Consider the following 18,743-nt stretch of genomic DNA (forward strand, 5'->3'; position numbering starts at 1 on the left):
AGTGTGTACCAGTCTGCATTAGTCTGTACCAGTCTGTACGAGTTCTAAATTTGTCTGTACCAGTCTATAGTCAAGTTTCAGTCTGCACCTAATAAGATTACCATATTCCTGTACATAGCCATGAAGATAAATGTATAGACACTTTTGTCAAGTATCAGAGATATATGTGAGAATAAGATTAATGTACCAATACCAAAGGAACTTCAGATTGTCAATTGCAAATGGCATCCAGAACCAAGTTAAGTAATTTTTATGCTTGTTATAATTTTAATAAATGTGTGTGAAAATTAATCCAGCTCTGTTTAAAGTTGATCACCGTCAATCTGCTACTCTAAGCGTGCCAGTGGCATTTCTATCATCTCACCTAATGACAGAAGATAAACACAGCACGATAAGACCACGAGACATATTACTGACACTCGCCTACTTCGTTAGAGCGACAAGTCAAATAATCTGATGGTGTGTGTACTGAAGGTCTTACATTATGCACACCACAGTGTCCATGCAGGCAGTAAAACTGAAAAAGTCCTGTGATGACTGAAGAATACAACAGAAATGGTCTTCTGTGGTGATTACGCGGCTGGTACCCAACAGGAACAAAGTCTCGATCATCCGTAGAGACGATGAGTGGTGGAAATTGGGTCTTCTGTAGTGACTGTTGCACGGTGTGGCTGAGAGCCCAGTGACGGTGTGAGCGAGCATTGTCACTGGTGTTGTAGCAGCTGCTCATGCGGAAGAACACAGGCATGCAGTCACGTGGACACACGGTTGCACAGACACGAGTATTCCTCTGTGACTGCAATGCTATTTACTCAATTTCTGTGCCAAGTAGTATTGTGGCCTGCACCCCCAGAACCTTATCTGCTGCAGGAGACTTGACAGCAAACAGTGCAGCAATCTGCTGACAAACAGCTGCTTTGCATTGATGTACGGGTCATGGCTGGCCTGCAAAACATATCCAATAAATGTGGTGGCCAAATTTGCAGGGGCCCAGACCTGCACATACTACACCACTTACCCCTTGATGGAGATGGTGCAGCCATCACAGATAAGCACAGGACGCAGGGAATGAGGTTGTTGTTGTGGTCTTCAGTCCTGAGACTGGTTTGATGCAGCTCTCCATGCTACTCTATCCTGTGCAAGCTTTTTCATCTCCCAGTACCTACTGCAACCTACATCCTTCTGAATCTGCTTAGCGTATTCATCTCTTGGTCTCCCTCTACGATTTTTACCCTCCACGCTGCCCTCCAATACTAAATTGGTGATCCCTTGATGCCTCAGAACATGTCCTACCAACCGATCCCTTCTTCTGGTCAAGTTGTGCCACAAACTTCTCTTCTCCCCAATCCTATTCAATACTTCCTCATTAGTTATGTGATCTACCCATCTAATCTTCAGCATTCTTCTGTAGCACCACATTTCAAAAGCTTCTATTCTCTTCTTGTCCAAACTATTTATCGTCCATGTTTCACTTCCATACACGGCTACACTCCATACGAATACTTTCAGAAATGACTTCCTGACACTTAAATCAATACTGGATGTTAACAAATTTCTCTTCTTCAGAAACGCTTTCCTTGCCATTGCCAGCCTACATTTTATATCCTCTCTACTTCGACCATCATCAGTTATTTTGCTCCCCAAATAGCAAAACTCCTTTACTACTTTAAGTGCCTCATTTCCTAATCTAATTCCCTCAGCATCACCCGACTTAATTAGACTACATTCCATTATCCTTGTTTTGCTTTTGTTGATGTTCATCTTATATCCTCCTTTCAAGACACTGTCCATTCCATTCAACTGCTCTTGCAAGTCCTTTGCTGTCTCTGACAGAATTACAATGTCATCGGCGAACCTCAAAGTTTTTATTTCTTCTCCATGAATTTTAATACCTACTCCGAATTTTTCTTTTGTTTCCTTTACTGCTTGCTCAATATACAGATTGAACAACATCGGGGAGAGGCTACAACCCTGTCTTACTCCCTTCCCAACCACTGCTTCCCTTTCATGTCCCTCGACTCTTATAACTGCCATCTGGTTTCTGTACAAATTGTAAATAGCCTTTCGCTCCCTGTATTTTACCCCTGCCACCTTTAGAATTTGAAAGAGAGTATTCCAGTCAACATTGTCAAAAGCTTTCTCTAAGTCTACAAATGCTAGAAACGTAGGTTTGCCTTTCCTTAATCTTTCTTCTAAGATAAGTCGTAAGGTCAGGATTGCCTCACGTGTTCCAGTGTTTCTACGGAATCCAAACTGATCTTCACCGAGGTTGGCTTCTACTAGTTTTTCCATTCGTCTGTAAAGAATTCGTGTTAGTATTTTGCAGCTGTGACTTATTAAGCTGATAGTTCGGTAATTTTCACATCTGTCAACACCTGCTCTCTTTGGGATTGGAATTATTATATTCTTCTTGAAGTCTGAGGGTATTTCGCCTGTTTCATACATCTTGCTCACCAGATGGTAGAGTTTTGTCAGGACTGGCTCTCCCACGGCCGTCAGTAGTTCCAATGGAATATTGTCTACTCCGGGGGCCTTGTTTCGACTCAGGTCTTTCAGTGCTCTGTCAAACTCTTCACGCAGTATCTTATCTCCCATTTCATCTTCATCTACATCCTCTTCCATTTCCATAATATTGTCCTCAAGTACATCGCCCTTGTATAGACCCTCTATATACTCCTTCCACCTTTCTGCTTTCCCTTCTTTGCTTAGAACTGGGTTTCCATCTGAGCTCTTGATATTCATACAAGTCGTTCTCTTATCTCCAAAGGTCTCTTTAATTTTCCTGTAGGCGGTATGAGGTACCGAATGGAATAAAAAAAGAAAGCAATCAGGCAACGAAAAATGATCCTGACAAAAGAAGCACAAGGAACCTTCATAAGAAATGGCAGCAGTTGGCCATAGGCAGCAACAGAAAAGACACAGACAGAGGCTGAGCTGACAGTGAAGCGTTGATGGGAATGCAGTCCAAACACAGAAGAACTCACAACAGAACTGACAGTGACAGCAGGGATGACTGGTGGTGAGCAGAGTTGGATGCAGAAGAGGTAGTCATGGTAGCCATGCAGCCAGAACAGCAACAACCAAGTCTGCCGGGACAGGGTGAGAGGTCACTGCAAGATGAGCCTCAGAGTGGGCAATGGTGACATTGGTGTCATTGGCGAGAGGCCTGGCGTCGATCGTGGGAGTAGCTGCAGTGGTGACAGTGGGATTGCCAGCAGCAAAGAGGTCTAGTAAGAGAGAAGACACAGCAAAGAAACCGCTAAGCTGAAGCCACAGAGCAGCATGAGAAAAACACTGAACAATGACACTTTGGAAAGAAAAGCACATATGAAGAAAACAGGAATGGACAGCCTGAGTGGCATGGAAGAGAGCACAGAGGCCAGAGTGGAAAGTTGCTGAGATGGAAATGGAAAATGTAAAGTGATTGAGAAACACACAAACAGTCGAGAGAGAGCAAAAGTGGTCTCAATGGAAACAGGCACGAAGAGTGGCCTTGTTGACATTGCCATCCACGGGAAGAGAGCTGGACTTGACTGCATCGACCAGGCGAAATGTGACATGGCATGGGAGTGTTGGGCTTGTTGTGGCAGAGGGGAGGCAGCTGGGTGGCAGATGAGACTGGGAGCTCTTACAGCCACCTGCAAAATGTGAGCAGGCACTGAAGCAGATGCAGCTGGAGCAGGCAGCACCATAGGTGGTGGTTGCACATGAGCTGGTAGTGCTGAAATAGGAGATGGCGGATGAGCCAGTGGCACCGGACCCCATAGCACCAGAATCAGACAGACCCCTGATGCAGAAGCTGGCAGAGCCAAGGAACAGGAAACAGGGAGAGCAGTTGAGGGGGAAGGCAGAGAAGATTTCCTGTTGGTGTGTTTGACCGTGATCAGCTAATAGACATGTTGTAAGGAGATGGGCATTTTTACTACCAGCTTACAGTAGATTTATTCCCTCACAAAGTTTGTTGAAAATAATCCACTGCAGTTCAAAAAGAATAGTTATTTTCATAATTACAATAACATAAGAAAATGGTACTCATTACGCAACATTAAGTTTGTTTCTAGCGCAAAAAGAGGTGACCAACACTGGCACCAAAATTTTTGATCATTTACCCAGAAATGTAAAGTGTTTGACAGACAGGAAACAGAAAATTGAAAACAAACTGAAAAAGTTTCTCCCTGACGACTCATTCCATTCCATAGAAGAATTTATGTTTTTGAATTGTGTAAAAATTGATGGGTAAGGATACTAAATCATTACCAAAAAAGAACTACCTCTTCTGATCTTCCTTTTCTTTATTTGTGAACATGATGAACATTATCTTTATTTTATATTTATGGTTCAGTCATTCTGTAGGAACCACTGCATTGGGTTATTAGTTGAATAAACATGCTTATTTCCAGTGTTTCCATATTTTTTCTGCATTTAATAATGTTATGTCATCAGTATATAGTAATGTTTTGATTCTCCTCACAGACTTCAGTATTATTTGTGAAGAGGTTCATCAAAAGCAGACCCTGTACAGAACCTTGAGGTTCACTGCACTTAATAGCCTTGATTTCAGATCTGCATCCAGAATCTTTAGTCATGTACTGCTTTCTACTACCAACATATAATTTTATTCATTTTGCTGCATATACACATATGCCACAGCTTTCATATTCTTAAATTAGTGCTGTGCAGTTGACTGTGTCAAAAACTTTAGACAAATTCAGAAATATTGCAGATGCTGAGTGTTTCTTTTCTAATGCATCTATAACAGGTTCTGTTAGGCTTGAAATACCTATCCTTTTGTGAAACCATATTGTTGCCAGAATTGGATATTGAGTTTCTCCAGGAATGAATCTACTTACTGAATATAACCTCACCGTATATTTTTGATAAACTAGATATTAAATGTAGTCTTTTTCACCTTGTTTGCATATTGGTACTACTTTTCGTATTTTTAATTTTTCTGGAATACTCGTCTGACTGAGCAGTTTGTTGCATTCAGTTTCAGAGTCTTAATTAGTTATTCAGTATTATTACATGCAGTAGACTTCATCGGTATCTAAAAGTGGTACAATTGTTTGTTGACTCCTTTGCTTTATTAGATAATCTTATATTTCATCATCTGCTGCAGACTTTGTGACTTTTAGTTTCTGAATTATTTTTATGAGTTCTGGTCTAGTCACTTATTCTGGTAACATTGATTTGGATGGATGCCCAGGTGTTCTGGCCTGTTTCAGTCCCTGATTATTTATTTGCACACTTTAATTTTTGTACAACATTTGTGAAATTGTTGTTGTTCAGTCTATAACTAGGGTGTTCGTAGTTTTCACCGAATAAAATTGTTTCTTTTATGTGCACTCTTTTAACTGTATTTTGACAAGTCATTGTTAGAATGTTGGGAACAGGTTCTACAGTAGAAGAGATAACACTGACATTTTTGAAATAGTTGTTACAGAAATCAGAAATTAAGCCAGGCAAGTGCAATGGCAGGTGGAATACTCTCTCTCTCTCTATCTGTGCGTGTGTGTGTGTGTGTGTGTGTGTGTGTGTGTGTGTGTGTGTGTGTGTGTGTCCCAATGGAAAAGTATGTTAAGCAGTAGTCTTCTGTAATTTTCAATTTATTACTTCACCCACAATTTTTGTTATATTGTTAAAAAGTTAACTGATATAAAATTAGTTTGTGTTTTATAAATGTTTCCCAATTTCAGGCTAAAGAATTTCCTTATCTGTTCCATTATCAATATTTCTGTACAGAAAATGGTGTCATCCACTTGTGTGAAGCAGTCAAATTTCAAAGAAACATTACTTGAAGCAATTAGACAAGCAGGAATGGAAACAGAATTACGAAACACTGTCTTCCACTGGATTAGATCTCATAACAATTATGACTGTGTGAATGGTTATCCATTGAAGGAACCACTTGCATACTTACGGAAAGCACAGGTAATAACATATTTCTTAAAATACAATAACATCATATGAGGTTAGCAGTATTCTTATTTGTTTTCCTCAAGCACTTACCTTCATTTTGTGTGTGTGTGTGTGTGTGTGTGTGTGTGTGTGTACCTTGTATTTATGCTGTGTTCTCTGAAGTTAACAAGTTAACAATGAGCAAAAGTGATTTTGTCTACAAAAAGGTTAAACAGGTGGTGATGGGGATAGGATGGGTGATTGGGGGGGCAGGTAGAGAAGTATGAGAAGAGATAGATGAACAATTAACCATGAGATTTGTAGTAAACGTAAGAGTGAAACAGGGGTAGTGATAAATGAAGCGAAATGTTGCTTCATATAAAAGAGAATCTTGAGAGAAAAGGGCAGAAAAACCTCTCTCTCAGAGGAGTTCAAAATAATAAAATGAATAAGATCATTAACTTGAAGTAAAAAGCAGAAAAGTGGTAGATATGTTTGATGTAGGAATAGACATTACAAAAGGGATTAGGAAAAATACAAAAAGTTAAGTGATAATGAACTGAAAAGAGTTCAATAAATTTTATGAATAATGCTGTGCAAAAGTGTCGTATTTGTAAAAGTTGTATCATTCACCATGACAGTATGTGTGTTACATGTTGTTTTATATCAAAAGTGAATGAAAAATGCATGGAGGAAACAGAAAGACTTATTATAACTGTGGGAGCAAAGCTAGCACCTCTGAGGCCTACTATGAATACATGTGAGAAACATGAGAAAACTTTTGTTTATGTAAAGGAAGGGTGATGAAGGGAATTATGTGCATCGAATTCAAGGCAGTGTACCATAATAGCTGTGTGAGTTCTGACCCCAAGCAGAAAATCTGGCTATGTACAAAATGTAATGAGGAGTTAGGCCAAAATTAATCAACAAAGATTGCATCAGTGAGATTATGAAGTGGTACTTAAGCAACAAAAAGATTATGAAGTAAAACTGTATGCTATGTGTAACAAACCAAGTGAACAAAGGAATAAATTGGACAGTGTATCGCAGCATGAAATTGACACCTGGAATTGTGAAAATAAAAGCTTTGTCATTAGTGTTTGTGAAAAGTGCAGGAAAATAGCAAAAAGTGATGTGGTCTGTGTTAAGTGCAAAGCAAAGTTTCACTTTTAAGGTGGAAAGGTGGACCTGTCATCGAAAGTGGAGAGAAACTCTGTGATGGAGTGGAAATGTAATACCTGCAGAAATGTATCACGTGGCAGGCCTGATATTCCTTAAGATGCTTAGTGTAGTCAGTGATGAATTTCTGCGCTATCTAGTGAAGGAACATTACCAGCGAATGCCACAATACAAATTTCTCACATGTCAACAAGTTGCTGAAAAATCAGATCACTTCCAGATGACTCTAAAGAAAATTACATAGATACTGTATGCCGCAGTTAAGATTCCAATCGCTTAGGAAAACTTATGATTCTTGCTGATAGCCAGACATGCAATTGCCTCGCATATTAATGAAGTATCAACTGTAAGATCCATGAGCTTTACTAAGCCTGGGGCCTCCCTCTTGGAAATTAGTAAGGATAAACACTCAGAAGCAATTGCTTAGTTGTCATCAAACAATTTCATAACCCAGTCTGATGGCTCTAATAAAATATATAAAAATGAAATACTCATGGCCTGCTGGGAGTTAAAGAAATGTCTGGGTCATCTGACTCACACAAACATTCTATTTGTGAACATTTCACACCCTCATGACCTACCACACTGGTCCCACATAAACAAGAAAATTAATGCTCCTAACAGATGGTTTTTTAATATATGTAAACATTTTAAAAACATCAGAATTGTAGGCATCACTGTGATTGAGTGCAGATTCCCCATTAGGCTCCATTCAGTTGGTCTTTGAAAGCAAATTGTGTCACAGAAAATACTTGAAGAAATAAGAAGCACTACCCAATACAAACAAGATAACATTACACTACTAAAAATACTGTGATGAGAACATTCTTTTAGGACAGGATCCACTGAGCAGCCCAGCACCTGTCAAAAACAACATCATAAGTCATTATAAGCAGAAAAATTGTTGATCAAAACCAGTTCACTAATACAAAAAATAAAAATTTTGTGTTTTCTTCTAGAATATGCCAAGCATGAGGAAAAAATTTAGAACTACAAATATTTTTAGGAAGCCTCAAACACGCTATAGATTTGTTTTGTATAGGTGAGCAAAAATGGCTCTGAGCACTATGCGACCTAACTTCTGAGGTCATCTGTCTGTAGGTGAGCATTTACTTAAGGATGATGAAGCTGCCTATTTTTCCTTTCCAGGCTTTCAGATGGTTAAGCATTTTTGTAGAACTAACAAAAATCAATGTGGCTATCTAATGTATGCTAGAGATAATGTAGAATGTATTACATTACTTAAAACCAAGTGCATGGATTGTGGAAAGCATTTTGAACATGACACAGTAGATATTAACTCTCTTAATCTTATAAGCATCTACAATCTATCTGATGGTAACATAACAATAATCACCTCCAAGTTGGACACATTACTACAACACTGCAATTCAAAATACCCCAGTTCTATGCTGTTCCACTGTTTCCCAGAAAGTGGTGAAAAGTTGCTATGTTATAACATGAAAAACATAAACAGCAAACCTACTAGAACAACTAATACCAGTTCCTCTGCAACAGATGATTTTGTTGTTACTATTGAAATGTCATCTGTTTGCACATTAGACAGCAAATGGTACAGCAAATCACAACTGCTCAGTTCTGCGTATGACCATGCCAGGTGTAAATAAGCAGACAGGAGCTCTCCAGCACACATACAAAAGATCAACTGGCAACAAAAACAATGTAGCAAATCTCACACATCTGTTCCATGAAACTGATTGGAAGGATATCTATTGTGCTAGAAATATTGACAATAAGGTTCATGAATTTATGAGTGTCTTGCATCACTATTATGAAGTGGCGTTCCCAATCAAACATGCAGAAAAACAATACACATGAAAAATGTGTAATAATAAATGGCTAACACCAGGAATGCAAATGTTTTGCAGAAATAAGAGACTGCTATGTGCCTACAGTAAAACTACAGACTGTAAGTTAGTCCATAACTGTTTCAAACAGTATAAAAGAATTCTAAATGAGGTAATTCAGGAAGCAAAGAAAGTGTATAATCAGCAGTTCATCATTAATTCAAGTAATAAATCAAAAGCCATGTGGAAATTTATCAATAAAACAGTTGGATGAAGGCAAGGTACATTCAATAACCAATTCATAAACATTGGTGATAAGCTTTCTTCTTTAATCAAGTCTCCTGGCCCATTTGTCATTCAAATTCAGTGTTACTCCCACAATCACTTTTTCTTGACAGGTCACACCAAAGGAAATCTGCAGTATTGTAAGACAAAACCCAATAAAAATTGCTGGGGTTTTAATTGTATATCTGATCACCTTTTAAAACAAATGTACCATCCTGTGTGTGACCCACTGACCCACTGTCAGATATAATAAACTGCTCCTTATCATCAGGTGAATTCCCCAGAATTTTCAAAGCAACAAAAGGTATTCCTCCATTTAAAAATGGTGAAAGGAGTGATGTCAACAATGCAGACCTACCTCTATCTTATCAAGCAAATCAGAAGTCCTTGAGAAAGCATTATGTGGTGGTATTATTAATTCCTTGAAAAGTAATTGCATATGGAGTCTCCACCAGTTTGACTTTCGGAAAGGGAGATCAATAAATGGACAATTATATTCATTTTTAAATTAAATCTGTTGTGCACTCAAATAAGGATACAGGCAAATTGTGTGTTCCTTGAGCTCACAAAAGCTTTCAGTCTTGTCAGTCATGAATTACTTTCAGAGAAACTGCTATATTATGGAAGTAGGGAAAATTGCAATGGCTGGTTTAAGTCACATCTTTCAGACAGTGCTCAGAAAGTAGTAATCACGTCAAAAAAGGGTGAAAGTGTTCAGTCAAAAGAGCAAGTAGTAAGAGAAGGCATTCCCCAAGGTTTTGCACTTGGTCCCCTTTTATTTCTGATATTTATCAATGATCTTCTCCAATGCATTCAGCATGGTCTACCAATAATTTTAGTCAATGACACCAATATACTGATTTCTAATCACTGGCCTCATCAACTTAACACCAAAATTGCTGATACACACTGTAATCTGGTAAAATGGTTAAACAAATACACACTTCTCGTAAATAAAGATAATACAGCCTATATTAATATCCCCTCCCCTCGACACAAAAGATATCATCTATATTATGAAAGGGGTATTTGTTACTCAACATATAGTAGAGATGCTGAGTCACAACAAAAAGACTGTCAGAAAATGAGCTTCCAATCAACAAGGCCTTCATTGGAAATGGACAAAACACACACACACACACACACACACACACACACACACACACACACACACACACACACACACAACTTATGCATACATGACCACAGTCCCTGGCTATTGAGGCCAGACTGCTAGCAGCAGTGCACGATGGAAGAAGCAACCGGATGGTGGAGGTAAGGAGGAGGCTGGAATGGGGAGGCTGAGGGATAGCAGGGTAGGGGTGGAGGATGGTAAATTGCTGCTTGTGGGAGCATACAGGGTCGGGTTGGAGAGAGGGTAGGGCATCTAGGTGCAGTCAAGAGGTTAGACGGTAGGTGGGGGAGCTACCGGGAAAGGCAAGAAGTAAAAAGACAGTGGGTGCGATGCTGGAATAGAGGGCTGTGTAGTGCTGTAATGGGAACATGGAGGGGGCTAGATGGGTAAGGACAATGACTAATGAAGGTTGAGGCCAGGAGGATTATGGTAACTTAGGATATACAGCAGGGAGATTTCCCACCTGCACAATTCAGAAACGCTGGTGTTGGGGACAGATCCAGGTGGCACTGGCTGTGAGGCAGTCATTGAAATCAAGAACGTCATGTTGAGCAGTGCGCTAAGCAACAGGATGGTCCAGCTGTTTCTTGGCCACAGTTTGGCAGCGTCCATTCTTGCAGACAGTCAGCTTGTTGGTTGTCATGCCCAGCACACGATTTCAGTTTATCTTGTAGATCGTGTGACTGGTTTCACAGGTAACCCCGCCTTTGATGGGACAAGTGATGCATGTGACCGGACTGGAGTAGGTGGTGGTGGGAAGATTTGTGGTGGACAGATCTTGCATCTAGGTTTATTGCATCGATATGCACCATGAGGCATGTGATTGGAAGCAGGGGTTGTGTAGGGATGGATGTGGATATTGTGTGGGTTCAGTGGGCAGCACAATACCACTGTGGTAAGGATGGGAAGGATAGTAAGTAGGACATTCCTCATTTCAGGGCACTATGGGAGGTACTTCTTGTTGTCACCTGAAATGAAATTTGTACAGAATATTCTCTTCCATCCCTACACAATCCCTGCTTCCAACCTCTTGCCTCATGGTTCATATCTCTGCAATAGACTTAGATTCAAGACAAGACCTGTCCCATTCATCCTCTCTCCCCCCCCACCCCCCCCCCCCCCCCACCCCAAATCAATTGCGAACAAACTTGCAAATGTTATGCTAAAGAGAAATCCAGATGACTGATACTGTTGCACTGATTTTAAGGACTTGCAAGCGGAAATAAAGCAGAACTTTGCTGTAAAATTAATTCAGATTAATTTACAGAATAATTAACAATGTTTTCTGGCAGATATTTGTTGGTTTCTGTTAAACAGTGCAGTCTATGAAAAACCTTTGCTGCACCACACATGGAAAATTTGAACTGAGAAATTTCTTGCCACTCTTTACAGAGTTTTGATATGTCTGATGTGAAATATGGATGTTTAGATATATATCTAAAAACAAAGATGATGTGACTTACCAAACGAAAGTGCTGGCACGTCGATAGACACGCAAACAAACACAAACATACACACAAAATTCAAGCTTTCGCAACAAACTGTTGCCTCATCAGGAAAGAGGGAAGGAGAGGGAAAGACAAAAGGATGTGGGTTTTAAGGGAGAGGGTAAGGAGTCATTCCAATCCCGGAAGCGGAAAGACTTACCTTAGGGGGGAAAAAGGACGGGTATACACTCACACACACACACATATCCATCCACACATATACGGACATGTATATACCCGTCCTTTTTTCCCCCTAAGGTAAGTCTTTCCGCTCCCGGGATTGGAATGACTCCTTACCCTCTCCCTTAAAACCCTTATCCTTTTGTCTTTCCCTCTCCTTCCCTCTTTCCTGATGAGGCAACAGTTTGTTGCGAAAGCTTGAATTTTGTGTGTATGTTTGTGTTTGTTTGTGTGTCTATCGACGTGCCAGCGCTTTCGTTTGGTAAGTCACATCATCTTTGTTTTTAGATATATTTTTCCCACGTGGAATGTTTCCCTCTATTAATTCATATCATTGTTTAGATATATAGTCACACAAGATATAAGAGAACAGTTGCCATTTAGTGCAAAGAAAAGTAGATACTTGAAGCAACTTCTGTGTTATTGCACACTTACCTCTTTGCATCATATCTGTTTACTACACTTCAGTTATCACAGATCTTAGAAAAAATGCTTTCAAACTATGAAAAATTGTATAAGTGTAGGAGATTGAGCTTTAGAGATAAAAATAGTTACTAATGATTAGCTTAGTCCACTCAATATCACATTGTATGTATTTAGTCAAGGAGAACTCAGTAAGATTATCTTTTTAGTGTCATCATGAATGATGACAAAAATCTGGAACCACTAGTATTGATCAGTACTTAACATTTATCAGACCAAAATTGTAGAAATAAAATTAAGAAGCCTGTAATGGCTGTGACATATTAGGCAGTTAATTGATCTGAACTGTTAATTATAGGATACAATGCTTTATTTACATTTATATGTCCTTGTAATCAATGTATCTTTACCAGTCATGTGGGGTGCTCTGTAGCATAAGACAAAATGAAATAGCATCTTACTTGAAAGTATGGGTATTGAGTATGTATTTATATGATTTGTTTACTTTTACATAAATTTAAAACTTGTTGCCCTAAAATAACAAAACAACATAAGGCAACTGTCAGTGTATGAGGTCACATCTCATTTACATGGTTTGAAAGCTATGGATGTAATTCATCACAAGAGCTGTACATATTGTAACAAAGACAAGTACATAAGGAGGAAGGGAAAATACAGCAAGAAGACATGTAAACCAGTTGAAAGGCATGTGTGATTTTTCTGTTTCACATGTAAAACACACACACTAGAACTGCAGAAAAAGAGAGGAACCACACCACATATTCATTGTATTCATTTTGTATTTTATTTTGAATGTTTGTGAGTAACAACAGTTTTAGCCCAAGACGTTTTGATCAACCACAATCTCAGAATAGCACAGTGGTTAGGGAATGTCCCTTCAGTATTGCATGATTTTTTTAAAATTATCTACTTTGGATCTTTGTTGTCCTCCCTTAGCTCTTCATTGATTTCATATTTTATTGATCCAAGATATCTCATTGTGTTATTACACATAGATGTAGGGCAAGTCACATTATTTATGTTATACACATACATAAATATTTACATTGTTGAGATGTTCAGTTACATCCATGCATAAGATGAACATTTTTAAGATATACTTTTATATGATTTATAGGTTGTTCATAGATAGTCATCACTCTTACGGTATGTTCACATACAGTCATCAGATAAAGATTATAGAGTAATGCCTGTATACATTATTTACATTACATTGTCATATTTGCAGATAAGTCATAACAAGGAATCAAAAGTTACATCTGTTAAATGAGGTAAATAAGTCAAGTGAAAGTGAAATGGTAACACACATGTTAAGGCACATTACACAGATTATTTGAGATTAATATTCTTAAATTCCTCTACAAAATAGAAGCTGTGTTTCTGTAGCACTGACTTTATTTTGGATCTGAATTCTTTCTGGCAAGACTTTACACTTTCACGTAACTTCTTGTACAGAAGTATCTCTTGTGTCTTACACTATTGTGCCATTCATCAATGATAAATATGTCTTCGGAAAGCCTAGTATTATGCCAATATCTTCATTTTTGTTATTATATGGAAATTTTCATGAATGAAACATGCTGTTTTGTGAATACAGATACAAGGCACGGGCAAGATACTGAGCTCCTTAAAGAAATTTCTATTGGTGAAGGATAAGGGCACTTGTTTCATTGCCTTCATTGTTTGTTTCTGCATAATAAATATCTTTTTGTGGGAGGAGTCCCAAAAGGGAATGCAGCATGTAATTATTGAGAGCACTAGTGCAAAGTAGGTACATTTTAGTGTCTCCACATCACAGACTTTACAGAATACTAAAAGCAGAACATACACCACTGCTCATTCTGTTTAACAGTTTATCTTTATGTGTGTCACACCGTACGTGTGTCATCTGTCCACACTCCAAGGAATTTTTTGGTTCTTTCTTGGTGTTTGGGTGCACTCTCTATCCTGCTGTCATCTATCTCAGATGGTACCCTATCAGACAGGGGAAAATCCAGGATGGAATATGACAATATTCTGAAGAGGATAGTTGCTACCCACCATACAGCAGAGATGCTGAGTCACAACAAACAAAAATAGTCAGAAAGTGATCTTTCGGTCAGCAAGGTCTGTATTGTGAATGTGTGTGTGTGTGTGTGTGTGTGTGTGTGTGTGTGTGTGTGTGTGTGTGTGTGTGTGTGTGTGCGGCAAGGGAGAGCAGGACAGAGGTAACGTGCTGTGTGTGGGAGCATAGAGGATAGAGGTGGAGAGAGGATAGGGCAGCTAGGTGCAGTCAAGTGGTTAACTGATGGATTGAGGAGGGGGGGTGGGCAAAGGGGGCAGGGTAGCAGGAACGGAGAGATGTAAAAAGACTGTGGGTGTGTTTGTGGGATAGAGGACTGTGTAGTGCAGGAATGGGAACATTGAAAAGGTTAGATGGGTAAGCACAATGACTAACGAAGGTTGAGGCCAGGAGGATTATGGGAATGTAGGATATATTGCAGGGAGAGTTCCTACCTCATTTATTGATAAGATCCAAATACAAGTATATATCACCTGTCTTGTGGGATAGAATTCCTTACTTTGTTGCATAGGTCATTAACAAGCTTTTGTCAGACATAAAGCTATGAACTGAGGGGTTCTGCAGAATCAAAAGAAATTACTTATTTCATGTGTGTCTAGATTTGAGAATTGAAGATTTCTGATAGTTGCATGACAAGTTGCAATGTTCATTGTAATCAGGCATCTTTTTCATAGATCTAGATAATGTTCTATGATTAACAATGGTGTGGTCAGTGTATTTTAAGTTTATCTCTCTCTCTTTTTGGAAAACTTGCACTAAATCTATGCAACAGATAATAGTAAAACAACTTACCCTCATTCTAAGCTGAAGATCTCATTCATTGTGGAGGGACGTTAGCTCAGTTTTTCATATAAGTTTATGGAAAGTTGCAATATACAAAATGGAAACCAAACATCATCATCATAATCCTGACAGCAGCCAGTAGTGTGTGGAGGGATTAGTTTTGAGAAATAAATTAGCACTTTAGCCCCAGCTTTTTTCATCATGAGACAGTGTGTGTGATAAACATTGTGACTGATGTTGAGAAATGAACAAACAATGTAGCAATAACTTTTTTATGCTGTGGTAACTTCTTTGCAAGAATATATAAACAAAACAGTGTTGAGCACAGTGGATAAGCAGAATGAGGCTGTGCTGTTTTTAACAGACCAGCCTTGTATTCAAAAGGGTGGAGGCCATATTGATTCAGCTATAAAGGACCTCAGTCAGTGCTCACATAAATTTTGTTTATTAGCAGTACCAGTTATGATTCTGTAGGCATTTCCAATAGCTTATAATGCTCTTTAACCAATGATTCCATCAGAATGTAGTAGAAGTGAGCATATCCTTGAGGCTCCTACTAGAGGACTCCAGATTTAATTAGTTTTCTGTGATTTCCTGAAATTACTTCAGTAAAACACGAGGGTGGTTCCTACTGTAAAGCATGGCTAGATCTTGTCCCATCTCTGCTAGACTAGATGTTTATGTTGTAAATGCCAGTATAAATGCATTATTTTCCTTTAACATCAATGTTTCCCCCTGACATTTTAAACATCCAGTTACGTATTTAAGTTTTCGGTAAATAAACTTTTGACCATTAACTGGCTGCATATAGGTTCTTTAGTTTTATTCTTTATTTCTCATGCATTGCAAGGTGGAAACTAGCACTTCACCTGTACATGTTAGAAGTATTCTTGACAAATATTTAATTTATATGCAGATTTTACAGTACATGCATTTAGATGAATTAGATTTGTGAACAATGTTATGCTAAGTATCATAGTTGTTATATTAGATTTTAATACTGACCATTTCATTACCTGTAGTATAACATATAATTACTCAGACATAGTATGTTGAGCAGACCATGTTATATTGTTCAGTTTGGAAGTCATTAGCTTCCATCTTTGAAGTAGATTATAAAAGATATGTAATATTTAGTTGCAGTGGGAGAAAAGGGTGCACAAATCCCTGAATTCAATGTGCAGTGAACTTGGTGTAGCACTGGCTCGTTTGAGACTAGCATCTGACAAGGATGAATTAATAGAAAAATGGACAGAGCTAAGCACATATGATATTGGCAAGTATATTTTACTAATTTTGTAAGCCTTACAGATTGGTAGACCATTTATTTTGTACCTGATATGTAGCTTTTTATTTATAAAATCCAAGAATAATGTAATTTAAGTGAAAGATTCAGAAAAGTAAATATTTACATTATTTTTACCTAGTTCCTGGAAGTGTGTTGGTGTTATTAAAGGAATGTACTTAAAACTAAAGTTGATCTTTTGATTCATATATAAAAATACACTTTCAAGATTAATAATATTAAGATTATGCACACGTTTCAGACATTATTACTATAATAATGCATCCACAGAACAATTGTCTTCTGTCTTTTACTGTGCTTGTAAATACTCTCTGATTTTTAAATTTGAAGAAATTCTGTACTCTTTGTTAGCTGAAGAATGCAGTGTTATGTGAAAATACAGGATACATTTTTATTTTTTTAATGCAATAAAAGTGAAGAAAGACAACATTGGTACTGTTTTCAGACAATTTAAATTGAGAAAAAAATTACAGAACTGACTCTCTCAACCAAAAAGAGCCACTCTAATGTAAAACTTCCTGGCAGATTAAAACGGTGTGCCCGACCGAGATTCGAACTCGGGACCTTTGCCTTTCGCGGGCAAGTGCTCTACCAACTGAGCTACCGAAGCACGACTCACGCCCGGTACTCACAGCTTTACTTCTGCCAGTACCTCGTCTCCTACCTTCCAAACTTTACAGAAGCTCTCCTGCGAACCTTGCAGAACTAGCACTCCTGAAAGAAAGGATATTGCGGAGACATGGCTTAGCCACAGCCTGGGGGATGTTTCCAGAATGAGATTTTCACTCTGCAGCGGAGTGTGCGCTGATATGAAACTTCCTGGCAGATTAAAACTGTGTGCCCGACCGAGATTCGAACTCGGGACCTTTGCCTTTCGCGGGCAAGTGCTCTACCAACTGAGCTACCGAAGCATGACTCACGCCCGGTACTCACAGCTTTACTTCTGCCAGTACCTCGTCTCCTACCTTCCAAACTTTACAGAAGCTCTCCTGCTGGAGAGCTTCTGTAAAGTTTGGAAGGTAGGAGACGAGGTACTGGCAGAAGTAAAGCTGTGAGTACCGGGCGTGAGTCGTGAATCTCGGTCAGGCACACAGTTTTAATCTGCCAGGAAGTTTCATATCAGCGCACACTCCGCTGCAGAGTGAAAATCTCATTCTGGCACTCTAATGTAGTCAGTTTGCTGGTTTTTAGAGAGGCATCCACAATACCCGATACATGTTATGATGAATTGTAGCCAGTCAACATGTAATATTTGCATAGCATAAGCAACCCCTAAAATCTATGATTAGTGTATGAGTACTTCACAGTGCAAATGAGAAATGATAGCAAAAGTAAATCACATTGTAATATATACTCTTGTATTTGTTTTAGCATTGATAATGACCTGACACAGGTCGAAATCTGATCTGCATTGTGGCTATAAATGTCATATTAAAGCAACTTAATTCTACGACTGATTGCTGCTCTATCTAACCCAATATAACCACAGTCGTTGCGTGCACCCACCCCATGGAGGGCAACCTGATGAAAATTTATGTTCCTTCATGGAAAGTGATGGAATGTATCTGGTGGCATAAATTAGGTGTTCAGTACTATGCTTCTCAGAACTGTAACTATCCTAAATGATGTTTTGTACCAACAAGTTGGTCCAGTGAACTGGCCTGTCTGTGGATAGTTTTTAGGTGGTTTTCCATCTGTCTCAGTGAATGCGGGCTGGTACCCCTTATTCCGCCTCAGTTACACTAAGTCGCCAATTGCTGCGCAAACAAGTTCTCCATGTACGCGTACACCACCATTACTCTACCACACAAACATAGGGGCTACACCCGTCTGGTGTGACACGTTACCTGGGGGGGGGGGGGGGGGGGTGTCCACCAAGGGTCGAACCACACAATAACCCTGGGTTCGGTGTGGGGCAGTGGAGGGGTGAAGTGGACTGTGGTAGTTGTAGTGGGGTTGCGGACCACTGCGGCTGCGGTGGGGACAGAGCCTCTCCGTCGTTTCTAGGTCCCTGGTTAACATACAGTACAATACAATACAATACCAACAAGTTGGATGCATTGGAGCTGCAACTAAAGACAAATCATGGAGAATATTAGACAAAGTAATGCTGTAACTTAATAATACAGTACATGCACTTACTCCAGTAACATGATAAATACAATTAAGCAGGCTT

The 18,743-nt window shown here is 39.0% G+C and overlaps 1 protein-coding gene and 2 non-coding genes across 3 annotated transcripts in view; 1 reads left to right on the forward strand and 2 right to left on the reverse strand.

Annotated features, from left to right (window-relative positions):
• LOC124710862 (TBC1 domain family member 19) overlaps positions 1-18,743 on the forward strand; it is a 173,422-nt gene that overhangs the window by 12,742 nt on the left and 141,937 nt on the right. Inside the window, exons 2-3 of the mRNA XM_047240959.1 lie at positions 5,743-5,931; positions 16,399-16,537. Coding sequence (XP_047096915.1) covers positions 5,743-5,931; positions 16,399-16,537 — 328 coding nt within the window. The remainder of the gene's footprint in view (positions 1-5,742; positions 5,932-16,398; positions 16,538-18,743) is intronic.
• Trnas-cga lies at positions 17,104-17,178 on the reverse strand. The gene has a single exon. It is a non-coding gene; the product is annotated as a tRNA-Ser (tRNA).
• On the reverse strand, positions 17,405-17,479 carry Trnas-cga. The gene has a single exon. It is a non-coding gene; the product is annotated as a tRNA-Ser (tRNA).

Source organism: Schistocerca piceifrons, chromosome 1, assembly GCF_021461385.2.
Source record: "Schistocerca piceifrons isolate TAMUIC-IGC-003096 chromosome 1, iqSchPice1.1, whole genome shotgun sequence".
NCBI lineage: Eukaryota > Metazoa > Arthropoda > Insecta > Orthoptera > Acrididae > Schistocerca > Schistocerca piceifrons.